General features: G+C 32.4%; 1 protein-coding gene across 1 annotated transcript in view; it reads left to right on the top strand.

The window, feature by feature from the left end:
- Positions 1 to 19,683, top strand: part of LOC129801038 (titin-like) — a 257,548-nt gene that overhangs the window by 13,814 nt on the left and 224,051 nt on the right. The window contains exons 6-10 of the mRNA XM_055845796.1: positions 27 to 391; positions 462 to 856; positions 3,603 to 3,798; positions 7,362 to 7,880; positions 11,918 to 12,088. Of these exons, the coding sequence (XP_055701771.1) occupies positions 27 to 391; positions 462 to 856; positions 3,603 to 3,798; positions 7,362 to 7,880; positions 11,918 to 12,088 (1,646 nt within the window). The remainder of the gene's footprint in view (positions 1 to 26; positions 392 to 461; positions 857 to 3,602; positions 3,799 to 7,361; positions 7,881 to 11,917; positions 12,089 to 19,683) is intronic.

Here is a 19,683-nt window from a genome sequence, read left to right on the forward strand (position 1 = left end):
CATAAATGTTACTGTATTCTTTTCAGAGACCGTCGAGAAGGAACTCATCAGAGAAGGTGAAAAGCTAAGCGATATGCTTGCAATGCCAGTAAAAGATGCTCTGGGATGTGACATAGGTTTTGACTACAGTGAAGACATTGTCAATATTAGAGATATTCTCGATGCAAGTATTGCTCGGAGAAATATCTTTATCGACAGTGTGGAATTGCAAAAACTCACTCTTGAGCAAGTGACATACATTCATTCATACGAAGAAGACGCCAAGGTGGCAATTAAGTGGATGGAAGATTTGTACAACGTTATGATTAAGTTGCATTCTCACGTGGGCAGCAGTATGTGTGAGATTCAGACACAAAAGGAGGAACTGCAGACCTTTCAGGAGACAGCTAAGGTGTGTCTTTATCTGAAAATTTGCAAATCTTCTTGCAACTCAGAAATTTGTTGTACATTGTATTTCACAGGGAATTTTCAGCTATGGATGTCAACTGTTAGAGGCATCACTCACGCTTCGACAATCTTGCAAATTGGACATATCGTGCAATTCAGATATGTTGATGCAATTGCAACGCGCTTGGAGTAACCTGCAATCTGTAAGTCAGGAGCAGATGACACGATTGAGAGTTTCCGCGGTGTTTCACCGCAGTGTCGAGGATCACTGTCAGAAGTTGCAAGAGCTCCGGGCAGCTGTTGAGACAACATGTGATATTGATGATGCTGAGAGACGTCGGGGGCGTCTGCGAAAGTACCTGGCATGCCGAGAGCGTCTTCTTGTAGAGGTTGGTCGCATGGTTCGTCTTGGAAGATTGCTCAAGACACGCCTGAAAGAAGCATTCGTCTTGGATGACACTGTGGATGGGTGAGTTTAATTTTCAGGACCATTTACTGCTAAATGCCTTAAAATAGAAACAGTCGGCACAACTTTTACTATAACGGATTTTATGCATAATGCATATCCATATGGATCAATTTCTTAACTGACGAACTTTTTGGGAAAATTTCTTTTCTACCTAGGATGATATAAAGGACAATATGATCTACATGATCTTTAAAAATCTCTGAAATAGCTTATTATTTAGGTCTAAAAATCTGCCAATTTTAAATAGACTGAACCTTTAATCTGTGGACCTCTTTACTTTACGTTCTATTATATTTACACAGAAAAATATTTCGTAAAATTGTTTGTGAATTTCTACTGGACACTTATGAAATCCTCTCAAATCCTTGGCTTTTTTTAGAGAGGATAATGAAAAAAGTATGACACATTGGCTACACCTGCCCCGGCCTGGGTAGATTTAGCCACTTTCGGGGTGCTATTTGCCACCAGTTTTCCAGACGAAATTTTAAAACTGGAAATACCAAGTGTTATTTCACTTGATCCACTGAAGCCCACTGGTACTAAATATGTAACTTAAACCTAATGAAAAAGACTTTAGCCGACTTTTTTATGACATTTTTGTAATTGCGGCAAAATTGATGAAAATATCCTGAAAAAATCTATTTCACAAATTTTTCATCCGAATGGCAATATTGCTTGGAATATCAATAGTACTCTTTCATCTAACAATTATCCATGTATTAGTGAAAAATCATTGATAGTTTTATCCGGCCACGGAAGAGTGGCTACAACTGCCCCGAGGGCTGTTTTAGTGTTTTTCATCTTATATAAAAAATTGGATAATTATTATCCAAGTGAAAAATATTTTTTAATTAGGTTTATGAAACCAGAAACGAGGTAAAACTATGAAATCTTGACTACAAACTCAGAAAACCAAATGCTGGTCCAAAAACTGAAACATCAAAACTGCAGTTTTATACCCATTTTATAAAAATGCTTCTAAATTGTAGGATAACAGGATCAGACTTATAAATATTTCTGGGAATATGGGGATGTGTTCCTTTTCATTAAAAAATACTTTGCTCAAGGTACATTTTAAGGGAACCGAGAAAAATCCACTGTCTACTTCTGCCCCTGGCTAATTGTACCCCGGTCTCCCCTACTGTTAAAAAGGTTTCGAAACGCTTTACGATCCACATGAATATGATCTAATCAAAATATTTTTTTAAGCATCAAAATCCAATTTATTTCCCAAATCCAGTTTTTAAGTCATTTTTGTAAATTCTTTGAGCAAATTCTAAATAATCTTATCTAGAAGGAATGTGCAAAATTTCAGTGAACAGTGTATTAGTGAACAACTTGAAACTTTCAGAAAATATTTTTGGCATATTGTTGACGTGTTGTTAATTTTAATTAAATTAATTTAATTTTTTTTAAATTGCAAGATCCACGTAATCCCTTAAAAATTAATAAAAATACATTTTAATAGTTTCATTTACTTAAGTACTCAATGGGTCAAATCCTAAAGTACTCACTCAATGCTAGTGTCGCAGATTCAAATCCCTTTTAAACATCACAAGATTTCTTCAATGTTAAACATATTCAAATTGCATCCAGTGAGCTCCACTGCACCTGATTCCACGGGGGATGTGATTGACAACCCTATCTCTGTTTAAGAAAGAATAATAATACATGTTTAGAAAAACCGACTTACGGGAAGACCTATTTTCATAATTAATATTATTAAAACTTCATGATTTTATCTAAAGTTTAACACTATTAATGTGTTTGTTGCTTTTTATGTTTGAAAATTGCTTTACAACCAACGAGCATTATGATGATTGCGAACTTTTACTGTCTCATAAAATAAATCATTAAAGATTTAATGTTACTATTTGAAATCAGTGAAAAAGAGTTTATATATTTCCATCATTCCTTAACATAGCATAAATCTAAATATTTTAATTTTGATTAATTGCATCGTAGATCGAAATTACTTTGAAATTTGCATTTCAATTTCACAACTTTATTCAAAGAAATGTACAGTATATAAATCTCAAAATATCTCATTGAGAAGATCTAAAGTATTACCGCTATCTTTTAAGACAAAAGTACAAATAAATCTGAGCGTATCCGCCTTGAGAGTGAAAATTGTCCCACACTAAAATAACCAGAATAAAAACAATTTTCGTGGGAAGATCTTTTGGCATCAATCGGTCGGACACAGTGTCAGTAAAGTCCAGTGTGATGTCGTGATTTGTACCTGCCACACGGGCTTTCGGTGCCGGTCCCCCTCGTGGTTTGTGAAATTGTAAAAGAAGCACTTGTGATGTCTTAAAAAAATAATTTTGGTGGATCTCAATGGATTTTATGTGCGGCTTTAATATCCGCTTTCTCTCAGAAATCAGCGTTAGATTTGCCTTTCTGTCTGGCTAACAGCCGGGATTTTTATGCCTCTGATATTCTAATTTTGCTTTATTTCATTTTAAATATTGCCTAGTCGCACAATAAGCTCGCAGAAACTGTGAAAAGATATTGATCATATGTTTTGTTTTTGTGCCAGAAACAAAGTTAAATAGCCAAACGTTTAAAACTTCCAAATGCTTTTTGCACAATACGATCTTCTTTAGTTTATATACGTGATTGCTCTACCCCATTTCACTGACATGTTTTCCTGACATTTGTGCCGATTGTGTATTTGTTCGAGATAAATAGATTTGGGATCGAGAGTGAAAAGAAAGAAAGATTATCGTGACATTTTTCTCAGGGTGTCGTCATCAGGAGAAAATAACCGTGTTGTAATGGCCACCGACAATGTGATCGCCTGCGAGGCGATCTCAGAGAAACTCAACACTGTCGCCAGCGTGGCTGAAGCACTGGACAATGTTTTGCGTGACACTCAACATGGCTTGGAGGTCATCGAGACCACGACATCGGAGAAGAAGTGCGAAAATGGAACAGATGTAAGACTTTTATTGCTTTAAGTGTCTCTTAATTGATTAGATGGATATCCGCGGGAGAATAATTAAAGTGGTAGCCTTTCCGTATTGAATTGCCGAATTATAGAATTGACATTTCTTAGAGTACAATAGGGTAATTCTGAACAGAATATAATTCTGAATTTTGAAATTCCTCACTTTTTCAGGTAGACAAAGAGAAAAATAAGAAGACTAAGAAAAAGTTTAAAACCTGCATTCAAGAATATTTCTTCGGGGTCATTCGAGGTCTTTTTCTTTTGCCGAGCTGAAATAGTGCGAAAATCATAAAATTTAGAATTAAATCCTGTTCAGAATTAGGTATCCTATTCTATCCTATTATAGAAAATCTTTTGCATTAATTATCAAATTTTTGGTACAATGCCATGAAAAGCATTTTTTGACTATATTTTTTGTTATTTGTTTGACTGATCAATATAGGGATGGGTGGGGCAATTTCACACATATATGACTTTCGAAAATACAAATTTTTAGGTTAATAAGTTAATAATATTGGAAATCTGCCCTATAAGGGAAAAAGACCCGTCTTTGAATATTTTAATTTTCCTCTCATTTTCCATTGCAAACACTCTAGTAGATTAATCGAAGTTAAAACAACATATTTATTAGTCTATAGTTAAGAATAGTATTTATGTTTTGGGAAATGAGAGAAAAATTGAAAAATGCAAAGGCTGACGCATTCAAAGACAAGCCAATTTCCCTTATGATATTAAATACCCAGTACCAAAAAATCCAGAAAACTATTTGAACTTAATTATCTTGAATTTTGTTCCGTAACAGCTGAATGTTGAAACGAAGAATAACTTCAGTTGAACCTCAGATTAGCCTTAATCTAGAGTTAAAATTAAGCTAGGTTTAAATATTTTTTCGTATGCAGAAACGAGGTATAGTGCTTTGGCGTAAGCTGTTTTTGTCATACGGCAACCCCATATTTTGGCATTTCTGGCATGCCAGAAAATGTCAATTCGTCAATGTTTTCGTTCGATTTAGCAAGATTCCACGGCTTTTTCTCGTTATTTGGTAATCTTGAACCACCAGACTTGCTAAAAATTCTCTAAAATAAAATAGGAATCAATATTGTGGAAGTGAAAGAATGTGCATGTTTTTTGGGTGCAAAAAAAGCGCGATTCCCGCGACTCCTACTTCAGTGGCGACTCATTGAAGTTGCATATGGACGATGTTTCTTTTTATTTCAGGCAAAATTGGCTTTTTAAGAAGCTGTAAATAGAGTGAAGGTCTTATTTCTTTTCATTAAATCCACTAAAGTGCAGATTACATCAATTTGGTATCATTTAACAGTATTTTCAGGAAGAATTTACGGATAGATGTGGACAGGCTTATTCCATCTTTAAGCCAAAAATTATACCTCCGAAATCGGGGGTCTAATTTTTGGCTTAAACGTTAATCCACTGTTTAAATTTATTCTATTTCTCGTTCAAACATTAGAAAACAGTGGATCATCCTCGAATTATCTCTATACTTCGATTCAACATTCAGCTATAAATGTTTAGGAAATACGTCTTTAAAAAACTTTAGAGAGGTACTACCTTCTCCTATTGAAATTATTTTACTTTCTTATCCAATTCAATTTTTGAAGAAAAAAAAATTGTACAAAGTATTCAGTATTAATGCGACTTTCAAAAGCTATAAGTGCCTTAAACTACCCCATGCTCTCCTATTTCAGTATAAAAATGTTATTTTCTTGGTTAATTTATTGTGATTTAAAAAAAAATTCTATGTCAAATTTTATGAAGCGATTACGTGGGCTAAAAATCCTGAAAAACAGCATGTTTTCTCTATTTTTTTCAGCATGATAAATTTTTATTTTAATTCAAGTTTTTAAGCGTAAAAAAGTACTATATTTTAACTATATTTTCTGAAATCTTGGAATTCATATTTCCCTTAAAATTTCAGACGTTGGAGCTTAATTTTCAGAAATCTTTTTGAAAAAACTCACTTTGCGGTGGACAAGATTTCTCAGAGTATATATTCATCGAAAACCAAAAAAACAAATATTTCCTGTTAACTGATGAGTTAAACCACGGATTACTATTATATATTCCTGGATAGTAGGTAGACATTTTTGTGTTCCATAGTAGTGCAAAAAAAAGTGAATAAAAGTACGAATAAAGACGTCGTACCCTTGTTTCTTGATATTATCGAGACTGAAGATCACTTAAGTCCTACATTTTCATTCCTCAGGATCAAATCTCATCATTCCTGGGTGCACTTTTATTTGGTTTGTTTGCACTACTATGAGACACAAAAATCTCTACCTACTATCCAGGAATATATAATCAGTGGTTAAACTCGTACTTAAACGATACATTTTTTAAATTGAAAATTCGGCTTCTTTGAGAATATTATACAAAAATACAATTTTCAGAGTATTTTAAACCAGAGATGTAATGCCCAGCGCACAATAACTTTTATTTTGCAAACACGTTTTCTACATTTAAATGGGAATGAATGAAATATAGATCTAGTCATCTCGCTCACTCTCACAGGAAATTTTGAAAATATGTTTACAAACAAAAGTTATTGTGCGTTGGGCATAATTCACGAGCGTAACCAGATAAGTTTTATACTGGTTAATATATTTTATAAAAATAATATTGTGTGACTGCTTAAAAGAATGAAAAGTGTTTCTTATTAATATAAAATAGAGCTTTATATGAGATAATTTGTTTTTGTCATGGATAAATTTCCGATTAACCAAGCAATCGACGAACGAAATAGACAGGAACCAGTAACTAATTGTAACTGGTTATTTTCAAGAATTTGGCCCCAGTTTTCGTTTTGCAAAATGAGATATGATCAAGGCACAAAATTCAACCGCTTAAGTACGAGTTTAACTCATCAGCTAATAAGAAATATTTAGTTTCTTGACGTCAGCTGAATATACTCGGAGAAATTTGTTCACTGAAAAGTATGTTTTTTAATTCAGAAACCGTCTTCTAAAATCCGATCCCAACGACTGATTTTTAAAAAAAATTTGAAATGAAAATTCCACCATAGTTGAAATTATTATACCTTTCTATGCTTAAGAGTTCGAAATAAATATTTTTTTTATTATATGGAAAAAAGACGAAAAGAAAATATGCTGTTTTTCTATTGCTCCTAATCCACGTACCCCCTTTAAAAATCATAATTTTTCTGAGTTTAGATTTTTTATGAAATATTTGTTGTGTTGCTGGTCTTGAATTTTTAAGAATCGATCTGCGTTGATCTCTAGGCTATAAATAGCGTCGGTTGTTAATCTTAAGGCTTAATTTTTCGATTTCTCATTTAATAATTCTCGCAATGCACTGAAAAAATTATTATTATTATTTGATAATATTTTTGAAAAGAAACTCAATGTTAAGCCGCGTATCGTATCCCTAAAGAAACTAACTGAAAAATTACTTCTTAATTAAAAAGAACATTGAAAAATTCTTTATCAATAAAGATATTTGAAAACCTGTTTAAAATTTTCAACCAAATATGATAAAACATAATTTGACATTGAAAATTCTCAAATCTATTTTCAGGACTGGAATTCAAGCTTGAAATCATCGAAATCTTCCACCGAAGATGAGTCTTTTATAACTGCTTCAGATTGCACCTGGACACCCCAGTCGCGATCTTCATCTTATCATACAGCCTCAGAATGCCGAGCATCACCGTGGTGGGATTCTGAAAAGAATTCCCTGGACATAGCCGATGTGTCTGACATCGAAGCTGAGATTCCTTCAAATAAACATCACGTTCATTCATCAAATTCAGCATCTTTTGATGAATCTGAACACAGTTTCCTATCCCATCATTCACCACTCTTTGTGCAGAGTGATTCAGATGATGCCAGAAAGAGACCTCTGCACAATCGTGCACGGGATTCTCCAGATCCCGGAGTTCTTCTTGAAGATGACAAAGAAACTACGGGCAGAGAAAGTGAATCCGAAGTGATTGAGAAGGTGAGAAGTGAGGCTAATCCGAGTGCTCATGATTTTCTGACATGGAATGGCTACTGCCAGAGCTTCATAACAAAACAAACCATCAAGGGATGCTTATGATGGGATCTCATGAATACATTCAAATGATCATATCAACGAAATTGCTTTTCTACATCACAATCTACCCCTCCTCATCAGACTTTCCTTGCTCAAGAAATGCTTCAAGTATTTTCTTCATCGTCCAGATACATACATAATTTATTAATACTATATACTTTCTTGTTTAATTTATAATAATTTAGTTATTTCTTTAAAAAAAATATAAATTGTTTTTAATTCATTTTATCAAATTCAATTACCAAAGTGGATTACAATGATTGACGAAGAAGAAAAATATCTCTTTGGTATTATTTTTTTTTAGTGTTTGACTTATCTGATAATTATTATTGTTTTCTTTCTATTATTATTTTTTTTGTTTGAAATAAATTATTAGCAATAAAATTCATTAGGCATAACACTGATTACTCTGAAGTTTATTAAATGGTATTCCTATGGTCTTTCGCTTATGTCATGTTCATATGTGTATGAATGAAATTTCTATTTTGATGCACTATTCAATTAATTGCCCAGTTAATTAATTATATTTCTTTTTCCTCTAAAAATTTGTGGCTTTTGGCATTGCTCCAATTAACTTTACTTCTTAGTCCCGTCTAGTCAATTATTTTGAATAATCTACCGAGGAGGAAGAGGTGGAAAAAGTTTATTATCACTATTGCAGTTTTTATTGTTTTAAGATATTTTTGTAATGGGAATCAATGGGATATGACAAATAGGGGAAGTCTTTCAGACTTCACACAACTCTGACTTCGAACACTTCATATATTTCTCATATTCCTTTAATGAATCTGACCTAATAGCAATATATTTTAAAAGCTAGTTGTAACTGAAAAAATTGGGTAGGATTCATTGAAGGATAATGGAAAAAATATGAATTGTTCGAAGTCAGATTATGTGCAAAAACTGAAAGCCTTCCCTTAATGCTTTCAACATACATATCCAATAATTTAAAGAAACGATGCCGTAGGGCGGATTCTCCACTCCCCGCTTTTATAAACCATTTAATAAATTTTTAAATCGCTCTTAACACTGTTTGAAACTTTCTTAATCCAAAATACTAATTTCATTTTTGGTTAATTTATTTATTTATAAGATATTAGGTTAACCTCCTATGTAGGAACCGTCTACAAATGAATTTCGATCCCTGAAGAAGTATATTTTTATTAAGTTTATTAGCCAAATTGCAGTTAAAAGTCATAAATTTATTACTTTAGTTTATTTTTTTATTTATTAATAGAAGGAACTGAGATTTGCAACCTTGAAAAATAATTTTCGTTTCATTATTAATATAAAATATAAGATCAAAATATAACAACTGGCTATGAAAAGAACTAAATTTCAGTTGTAAAATATATTATATATATTTCACAGTATTCATTCAACTGAAGATGAAATTTCTGAATTTTAAATATTTGATTACGAATTAAGGGAGAATCGAATGGTTTTAAATACCAAAGTATGGATCATGCCCCAATTCCTTGGAAAATTCTAGTTTTTTGCTTAGGAATTAGCGAGTCAAAATATTTGAATTTATCTTAATATTTATTTATGTTGTTCTGTGAGGAAATTTCAAGCCCCATATTGGTTCTATCCAAAGTAAAACGGTGTAACTTGATCGAATTATATCAAAGATTAGATCTTAACTAATTTTCGTTGATAGAGTTTTTCTGTCCCGTTTCTGTGTTAAAATATTTTAAAAGAACTAAAACAGTGAGAATTCCAGGCAAGTTTACACAATTTTAAAGTGCGTGTAACTCTTAATACTTATTGGATTGTAAGTTGAATTTTGGTAATAAAAATTTGCATAAGCCAATTTTTCAACACTATTGCTAAGTCGGTGTGGCAGAGAACGAAATTAAATATTGGGAATATTTTTTTTAGGCACTCAATGGGTCAAGTGGTAGAGCACTCGCTCTATGATGTAAATGTCCCGGGTTCGAATCCCCTTTTAGTCACCAGGAGTTTCTCTGGTGTTAAAGATGTTCGGATTGCATCCAGTGAGCTCCACTGTAATTGATTACACGGGGCATGGAACTGACAAACCCATCCCTGTATAAGGAAAAAATAATAATGGATGTTCCGTACTCCCCTTGCGGGAAGGCCTAAGGGGCTTGACAGATCTGAGGATTAGCCGAGAGACGGCTTAGAGTAATTGTATTAGAAATAATGTTCAAACTACATTTCCATCATTTTCCACTAAGTCGTCTCTCGGCTTAAGTCGTAAGTGTGTCTAGGTATCTGTATGGAACGTTGTACCACCATTATTATTATTTTTTTTTGGTTTATAGGACCTGTACCAAATTTCAGCCTAGTCAGATGTGAGCACCAAAGTACTAAGTTCAAAATGTTAATATTTTTAATACAAATTGGAATTTTTTGTAACTTCATCTTCAGTTGGGAACCTTGTTGATTGTTTATGATTTTTATTTTTTCTAAAATCATTCATAATGAAAATACAGTCATTGCTTTGGGTAATATTTCAGCCATCCTAATTCTTGTAGTACCTTATACCCTTCCGGAAGCATTCTAAGGTCTTTTCCGCTTAACTTCGTTTGTAGGGGCATTTTTTTTGTTCTTTCTTTGCATTATACGACTTCTAGAGAATCAAAAACCAAAAACTCATGAAATCTTGAGAAACAAAGGCAGTGACCGAAATTGCAAACAGGTCGAAATTTGATACGGTTTCCCTACTATACAAAGAAGAATACAAGAATGATTTTTGACTTTTCCTTGCTCCTCAGGTATGGAAATTACTAGGAATGAGCCTATCACGAAGATCGTACGTAGGGTCGAAGGAACACTTCTTCGGTTGGAAATACTTGTTTTCAATTTCGTCAAAATATCTCAATTTATTAAATGTATTTAATTAAATGCAAGTAACATGACGCTTTTTTTTATTAATCTACCTTTTTCTATAAGGATGAGTGCATAAATTCAGTTTCACATTTTGTACATAATTTGGTGCCAATAGGTCAGGACACAAGTTCTTAAATTGTCAATAGGTGTTCCTTTGACCCTATTTGTACCCCCCCCGCCCCCCTTTGTTGTGTTATAATTTATTTTTCTTAAGATGGAGCTAAATGATCCAAAGGTCATATCCGTATCAACGTTTCTTTTTTTTTTTGTAAACCCACTCCGATTGGCCGAAGATCATCTGTAAAGAATCCTTTCTTACCGCGCAAAAGAGGTCCGCTAAGGGAATACGACGAGATACTACCTTGAATTTGTATCTTGAACATTTCTTCATTTAAAACTGCAACTTGCACGATATAAGAAACCATCTGTAAATTGCTTGACGTAAAATATGTTCCACAGACGGAGATTACTGTTTAATCACATCATGCATTTTCTACATTAATCTTCACGGTAGACATTAAGATTGCAAGCTGTTAAAACGCCCGTCGAAGGAAGGTTTCTTCAGTTCGCAATTTTGTGTTTTTGGCTCGGTATTGAGCTAGTAAACTTCATACATCTACAAATCTTAGCGCATTCGCCGGCTTTTTCGATAAAACCAACCAACAACATGAAACACATGATCATATTTTTCTGAAGATGTGTACGTGAGAAGCTGCCGTGGCTGGCAAGTGAACAAGTCGCCAGCAACTTCTTAAGTTTCTCGATCTGCCAGTTCAGTTCTTGAAGTGATCGCGAGTGCTGTGGTCGGTCTTTAGGGTGTGTAGCTCGATTCGTGTTTGCCTGCAAATCAATATAAATTCCTGTGCTGTGTGTTTTTTCATCTTCTCTCTTGGTTGAAAAGCAAGAAAAAAAAGTTTTGCACATTTATCTTCTCTGTTCCAAGACCACATTCAACTTAACTCTCGGGGATGTTTATCTAACTATTTTTGGCTAAAAATATCACTTTTTTTGGATACAGGATTTCATTCAAGAGTGTTCTTCAATAGCAAATATGTTTATCGATATTTTCTCAGAATGATAGTTTCAAGTATTTTCAATTTGTATGGAATTTATGTGATCAATGCCTAATTGAGGAATGTTCGCTGTGTGATTATCCATCGAGATATCGCAATTGTGTGTAGTTTTTCATCTTTGGATCAATTTGGCTCAATAAAAAAAAACGGGCAATGGATTCGGACGCTGCAGCCTCTCTCGAGGCTTTTGGATACCACTCAACACTGCCTGGAACAACGACCATCAGCACTATTGTCCTCCACAGTGGACCAGTGAAACTCGTCGTGGCTCTGCTTCAAGTAAGAAATTGCCCCATGTGTGTAATTTGTCGCAGAAATAATTAAAGTGTATGGTAAATGTCAGTGAAAGTTTAAAAGGTCATAATGATTGTGGTGGACGCATGAAAGGCAATCAGAGAAGTGCTCAATTCTTTCACTTGTCCCGATTATCGCTCATGATAGTCGTATACACTTATTTGCTCTTATGGAGTCTTGAGAAAATATGTAAGATGTATGATACTAAAAAGCATTGACTTTCTGTAATCGCAACACAAGACTTTTTTTAGCTTTTGAGAAACCATAAAATTTATGAGTAAGACCATCTGTTTCAGATGGGGGTGTAGCCAACATCGCTAATTTATTTTACAACTTAGAATTTTCTCTATCAAAAATTTATATGAGCTAAAATTTTGACAGGTATAAATTATACTTGTTAAGTTAAATAAAAATAAAAATTCTGGAAGATGTAAAGTTTTGAAAGTTTAACTTGCATCAGTAAAATCGTTATTTCAAACTCCCAAAAAATCAATGGAATATGTTTGGTTTTAAAAGAAAACCCAAGCAATTACAAAAATAGGAATAATTTCAACAATTAGAATCTCATCTCATTGCATAAAGAATAATCTAAATAAAAAAATATAGAGTCGGATTTTCAAAAATCTTAGACGTCTTAGAATATTTCTTGCCATTTAGCTTTTAAGTTCGTACGTCTAGAAAAGTCTCTAAATTAATTTCAGTCTCTTTGATTTGGAAAAATAATTTCATTTTTATTCTATATTCATTTATTTGGAACTTTGAAGTTCTTAATTAACTTTTTAGCCAATTTTTACTAATACAATTTGATTTTTCATTAATCCAAATTCAAAAAATATTGCGGATGGGATTAAATCATTTTAAGTTGAAATCCAAACCGCAATAGAAACTGTTTTATAAATTTTTATTGTAAATTTTATTGCAATAATGCATTACGAAAGCAGAACGTTTTTAATTGATATTGTATTTAACTTAGAGTACTTTCATTTGTTATAAATTAGCAATATTCATTAGGGTATTTACAATCTTATAACTCTTCAGGTTTAAATAAAAATCTACGAGAAATACATGTTTCAAGCAAATCGTTGAAAAATATTTGAATTACTTCATGCTCTAAAAGTGATTTCCATTTTTTAATGGTTTTAAGTAAAAATGGATGCTAAATTTTAGTGCTCAAAATAACCATAATTAAGAGTTTGAATAGTCTTGAGAAAGAGATATGGAACGCGATCTTACATATTATATATGTACTGGTTAATCGTGAATACTTATAGAGTAATGATTTGAAGATTGTGAGATTGGACAAGTTGAACAACAATTTTTCCTGAAAAAAAGGGTGGCACAAAGTTGCACAACTTTCGTTTGCAGCTTTGTGCCACATAGGGTAAAATGAGGTAATTTGGAACCAATTATAATTTGGGACATTTGAGACTTTCTGGTTATTTCAGACTAGCAAAGACAAAACAAAGACCACGAAATAGAAGAAAAAGACGATTAAGAAGAACAGGAACAGCTTTTCTTCCTTTTGATACTTTAAAACTGTGAAAAAATCTCAAATGTCCCAAATTGTAAATAGTTCCAAATTACCTCATTTTACCCTACAAGGAATTTTCCTCCTTGTCCAAAGATACGCGGATTTTTTTCTATTGTGGGGCTATATTCTTGTGACGTGTTGATATCTTGGATAAAAATCTCATTCAAATATCTCAACTAATTTGGAAAATATTCAAGAAAAACTTGAAAAAGTGGTACAAAGTTTTATGATTTGACGGTAAATCATCTCTCGTGCTATTGATGCTTTTGTTAGGCAGATAGTATTTTATTTTGTTTTTCTTTTTATTATTTAATTGAACTTTGTAAATTCATATTTCCTTCTGATATTCCCCGATAAAAAATAATGAAAAATTCGATAAATCTCAAATTAGGTACTGAGATTATTGTAATTAAGAAAATGCGTATTGAAAGTTGAAGGTTAAAAATGACACTTTGTATATTTTAAAATAATCTCATCGGAATATTTATTATTTAAAAGGATCTTTAGACTATTTTTTAAGGATTTCTAAAACTCAACTTATTTTCTTCAAGCCTTAAAAAAACAAAAACGTAACACTTCTTTGAGTTTCCTATAATTTTAAGATTCATTACACAAACTTTTTGAATAATTTAACTCTTTTGCGTCACACTTTTATTCAGCAGATGAATTCATGTAAAACTGAGTTTTTTCTAATGCTTTATGATCAAATATAATAGTTCTGATAGGAAACAAATTTTCCATTGCGTGAATACTCGGAAAAACCCCGGGTCATATATGACCCTATTGTCCTTAAGGGAAGTGTACATACCATTTTCAAAATCTATATCACGGGCTTTTTAAGAGTTTTTTTTGCTTGAAATTACTAATTTGGCCAAAACCATGGCAAACTGGATTGTCTTGATGAACACTGTACTCCTGCTGTTCAAGGAATCTTCCTGGTAATCCCTTGAACAGTCACTGTCACAATATTTTGAGTGGTATTTGGCAAAAATAAACTTATCTACATATTTATTCACACACAATACAATTGCACAATATGAGACGCTTGCAGAATACTCTAAAATATTACAAAATATGTTGTAATTCATCAGATATTAAATGAAATGTCCAGGAGCAAGATGTCCCACCTGCATTTCACAAAGAAAATCAATGTCCCAACTACATTTCGCTATAGGTTTGGGACGAAAACACTGTTGCCCTTGCCGACAATAGGGTCATATATGACCCGGAAAATTCTACGCGCTTTTCTGGAAAATTGAGAGTAGTTTATTATATCAAAATATGCAATATACAATCTTTGGATATTCTATTTTGTGTTTCTAAAGAACTTTTTGCTGAAAAAAAAATAATATAAAAAATTTTGAAAAGAAAAGTCATTTCACAAAGTTCGAAATTCGTGATTTTTGATCTCAAATATTTTCTTTTCCTGAATATCTGGAGTCTTGAGAAAATTAGCTTAGAATCTTACATCCTTCTATTATAATGTCGTGCACAAACCGATAGATTCCAATTAATGTAAATAGTCAAAAAAAAATTGTTTTTTCCCCGGGTCATATATAACCCTAATGACGCGAAAGAGTTAATGCTGTCAATACTCAAAATTTGGCAGTGAGCTGAAAAGTTACGGGTCAGTAGGTTGGGGAAACAGTGCAACAGTAAACACGGGGTAGTTGCAAATACTGCAAATTTTCTAAAGTAGATATTATCAGAGGAGGAGAAATATATGAATTCATAGATATTATAGGGATCCTTGTCCACTGCAAAAATGGTTGACATAAGTCCGGGTAGGGCTAGGTATATAATATCAGTGTTTCATGCTCCTCCTTGCTTACTGCCCCAGTCTCCCTTATGTAATTTTAAGACGAAATATTTAGTTTAAGTCTTAAAGATAAGGTTAAAAATTTAATTTGGAATAAAGCTCCATTGTCTTAGCTCAAGCTCATTAATTTGATATTGTACATTCGAATTTAAATTAATTATTTTTTTTTACTTCTGACTGTTTTAAAGAGCTTTTGCATTTCAAAGAGAAACAAACCTTATATAGAATATGATTATTCTCAGAATCGATTGAGAAATATTCTTTTATTGATTAATGGTTTCCCAAAAATTTATATAATAAATAATCCATTCGATTTAACGTTTAACTGCTTTAATTTTTTTTCTGCATTTGTAGCCATAAAATCAAACTCGAACAGCCCCACTGGCTCCTACACAGTTTTCGGTAAAATTTAGACATATTGGAGGATTTTAATCCAGCACGCAAATCATATTTAAAATTTTACCCTAAAACAAGATTATGAAATGAGCAATTTATCCGTGAAAATAAAAATCTAAAAAAGGCGAAAACAAAATATTGTGAAAAAACGTCCTGTATGCTTGGTCTCGTGAATAAATAAACACGTAAATTTTGGTGAAAAAAAATCAGTGTGATAAGTTATGCGGTATAATGTGGAGATCACCTTAGAAATATTTAACACATTCCTGCTTGAGCTTTCAATGGCTTAGCGGCGTGACATCACATATGCGACTCGCCAGGGTCATTTAGCACATCTTCGTATACAGGTTGTGTGTGTCACATATGTCCCCCTAATAAAAGATATAGCAATTATGTATTATTCAATTCTGGCATTAATGTTTATGCCAAACATTCATAAAGTCAAGTACACTATGCATAGAGTGTATTATGCAAATTTTTTACTATATTTCTCTACAGTTCAGGGTGTGAGAACAAACTCATTAAAATATTTCACGACCAGGAATTCAATATTTAATCGTTCAATATTCACTCAATCAATGGGCCACTTTCTGGAGTGTGTATATATATATTCTTTTTTGGCCTTACGCAATAACCGCTCTGGCATTTTGTGCTATATGCCCATTCAGTCTGATGAAAAGATCAGCTTGAAGAAACATACATATAAGTGAAGTTTAATGGTCTTTCTCAACAGAATTAGGAACAGCAACATATTTCTCTTATTTTTTCTCCCTCTTCATGTACCTCCCAGCTATATTGCTCAGGGTTCTGGATAGGAAGATCAACAGAGAAAAACTCGCACATATGCTAAATGGAAAGTAAATTCACAGTTCATGAGTACAAACATTCATGACGTAGTCTTAAAATTCTAATTTTAAATTGGGACTCATGCACATAAACATTCTGCTCAGCACATTCGGCACTTTTCTATACTCTTTTTTTTTTTACTTTTCCTTTTTGTGATTATATATATCGGGTAAAATGGAACGAGCATAGAATCACAAACTCCATTCCTTCATGTATTACTCAACGCATCTTTTCATGGAGTTCAGTAGATAGTCCTCTGGCAAATTTTTATGTTAGTGTTGAGTTCTAAAATTAAATTCGTGGAGTAAGAAGATGTTTCAAATATCAAACATGAAGATCGCAACAATTTTGAAAATTAGTCGATGGGGTAGAAGAGCTATTTGCATAGTAATGTGTACGTATGCTACTTGTACATTATGTATGGATGTTATACTCTCAAGACAAGAATCACTACAGGCCGTTTATGCCCTCAAACAATCTTCAGACAACTTTGCTAAATTTAATTGCATTTATTTAAATGTTTTAAAGGCATAGCAGGAAGTAGATGGATGAAATATACCTTTCTTGATTTTTTTCATTTTATTTCCTAACGATGTTTTGCTGATTAATATCCTGAAATATTTTAAAGAAGTAAATTGTGAAAACAAGAAAAGATTATTTTTCTATTGACTTCCTTTAACACATCCTATTTATGCCAATATACTTTAAATTTACAATTTTTTTTAATATACTAATATTTATGCAATTTTCACTCAATGGCTTCAAATTCTTCAAATACTCAAGCTGATCCTCGAGAATAATTATCCCGTAAAATTTGAAAGTATAAAGGAAATTTATATGAAAAGAACCTTTTATCTCTACACAGAAGAAATATTTTGTAAAAATGTTCGTAAATGTTTGTGAATTCCTATGGGGAAGTTACGAAATGCTTGTGAATCGTATAACCCACAAACATGTTCGTAAAAGTATGTACTTTTTTCACAAACATTGTTTGTAACATGATCACTTGACGAGCATCTTTTGTACTTTTACAAACATTTGTTCGAAAATGCTCGTAAAATTTTGTCATTTTTTCGTAAATGTTTGTTTTCCTGTCGAGCATTTTACGAACATTTACGAACAAATGACAAAATTTTACGAATATTTTTTTGTGTGTTTAAAAACATTTACGTACGAGCAAATGTTTGTAAAAAAAAACAAAAAATGCTCGTCAAGTGATTATATTGCGAACAATGTTTGTGGAAAAATTACAAACTTTTACGAACTTGTTTGTTGGATTATACGCTTTTCGAGCATTTCGTAAGTCCCTCGTAGGAATATTTGTGAATAGTTTTATGAAATATTTTTTCTGGGTTATAAAAATTGCTTCACTGTATTCAGTATCAATGGGTTAAGTTTTACATTGGCATTGATAGTTTCAGCTGATTCTCTACGGTTAAATTTTACAGAATAAATATTTTTGAGGATCAGCCTTAATCTATTTAGACTTAATAGTCTATTTTAACTTAATCAAACTCTTTTCAAAAAATATTTTACTTTATCTACAAAAAGTATTAAATAGTTAAAATCCAATCATATTAACTAGCTTCGCGTCATTCTTGAACTTTTTTTGTTCATAAAAAATGTTGAATTTTTTTAAATAAAATTTTAAGTCATAGAAAATATTCTTTTAGACAACTAATGCGATATTTAAATGCAATAGTGATTTTGACCTTCCGGCTAACACATTAAGTACTTATTAAGTAGATAAATACTTGTTCACTCAATGATTCACTTAGGAGTTATAAAACATTCAACTACTTAAAAGATATATACAAAAAAAAAGAAAAACATCAGCGTTTTCTGGTACATAGCCCTAACACTGTAAGTACTTAAGTAAGGGCCTTGACAGACCTGAGGATTAGCCGAGAGACGGCTTAGCGTAATTACATTCGAAATAATGGTTAGACTACATTTCGATCATTTTCCACTAAGTCGTCTCTCTGCTTAAGTCGTAAGTGTGTCTAGGGCATAAGGGTTTTGTAAAAGTCCTGAATGAAGTAATTTGTATATCCACTACGTACTTAATTAAGGACTTTTGACTAAGTCTTTTTTAAATACCCTAATGTTTATAAAACATTATATCTTTAGTGTATCTATTTCTTTTATTTCTAAAAAAAAGGAAAAAAAAACACTTTTGCCTAATTGGCAAGGTGTACACGTTTCTACCAGTTCTGTTAGGTTGTGCGGCATTACACTTTTTTGCTGTATGCAACTGTCTCCGGATGGAAATGTTGTTATTTTTTTTATCTTTCGGCAGAAGTATTTCAAATGCATTCTGGTATAAAAAAAAAGTCGAAAAGACAATAGATTAAAGAAATACAATATAGATAAACTCTCGGAATATGAGTTTCTGGGACTCAAGGGTATAGATATGTACCCCAAGCTTTCGGATTTCTCTGGTAGGACTACAGAGAAATAGTGAGAGGATTCATCAAAATTTGGCGATTTAACGTGCAGCAGTTCATTTTCAGCAGTGGAAAAAGTTTGTTTAAAATATTTTATTATTCAAATTCATTCTAAAATCATTTATCATTAAAAACTCAATATCTAAGTTAAATAATTTTGAGTATGAATAACAATCCATACCACTATCCTGCTTAATCTTATGGGGTAAAAGCTATCTTGAGACGCTACTTTAGGCTAAGTAATGTGGCTTTCTCCAATCTTCTTTAATACCAAAGTTTTTTGATATTTCATGGAAAATTAATCATATTGAGGTATTTTTTTATAAATACGTTTAATAATATGTGCGTAAATGACCATATTGCGCATTTCAGACTAAACTTGCACTATATATCGCAACGTGTGCGAATTTTGATTTGAAGACTCAAGTGAAAGAAGTTAAATGCAGCGAGAACAGCTAAAGCAAAAGCACTGATGAGCATTTTCTTCAAGTAAATTAATTATGTGGCGAGCCAAAGTGTAGATTAGAGAAGCGATGCAAAA

Source organism: Phlebotomus papatasi, chromosome 2 (genome assembly GCF_024763615.1).
Source record: "Phlebotomus papatasi isolate M1 chromosome 2, Ppap_2.1, whole genome shotgun sequence".
NCBI classification, from domain to species: Eukaryota; Metazoa; Arthropoda; class Insecta; order Diptera; family Psychodidae; genus Phlebotomus; species Phlebotomus papatasi.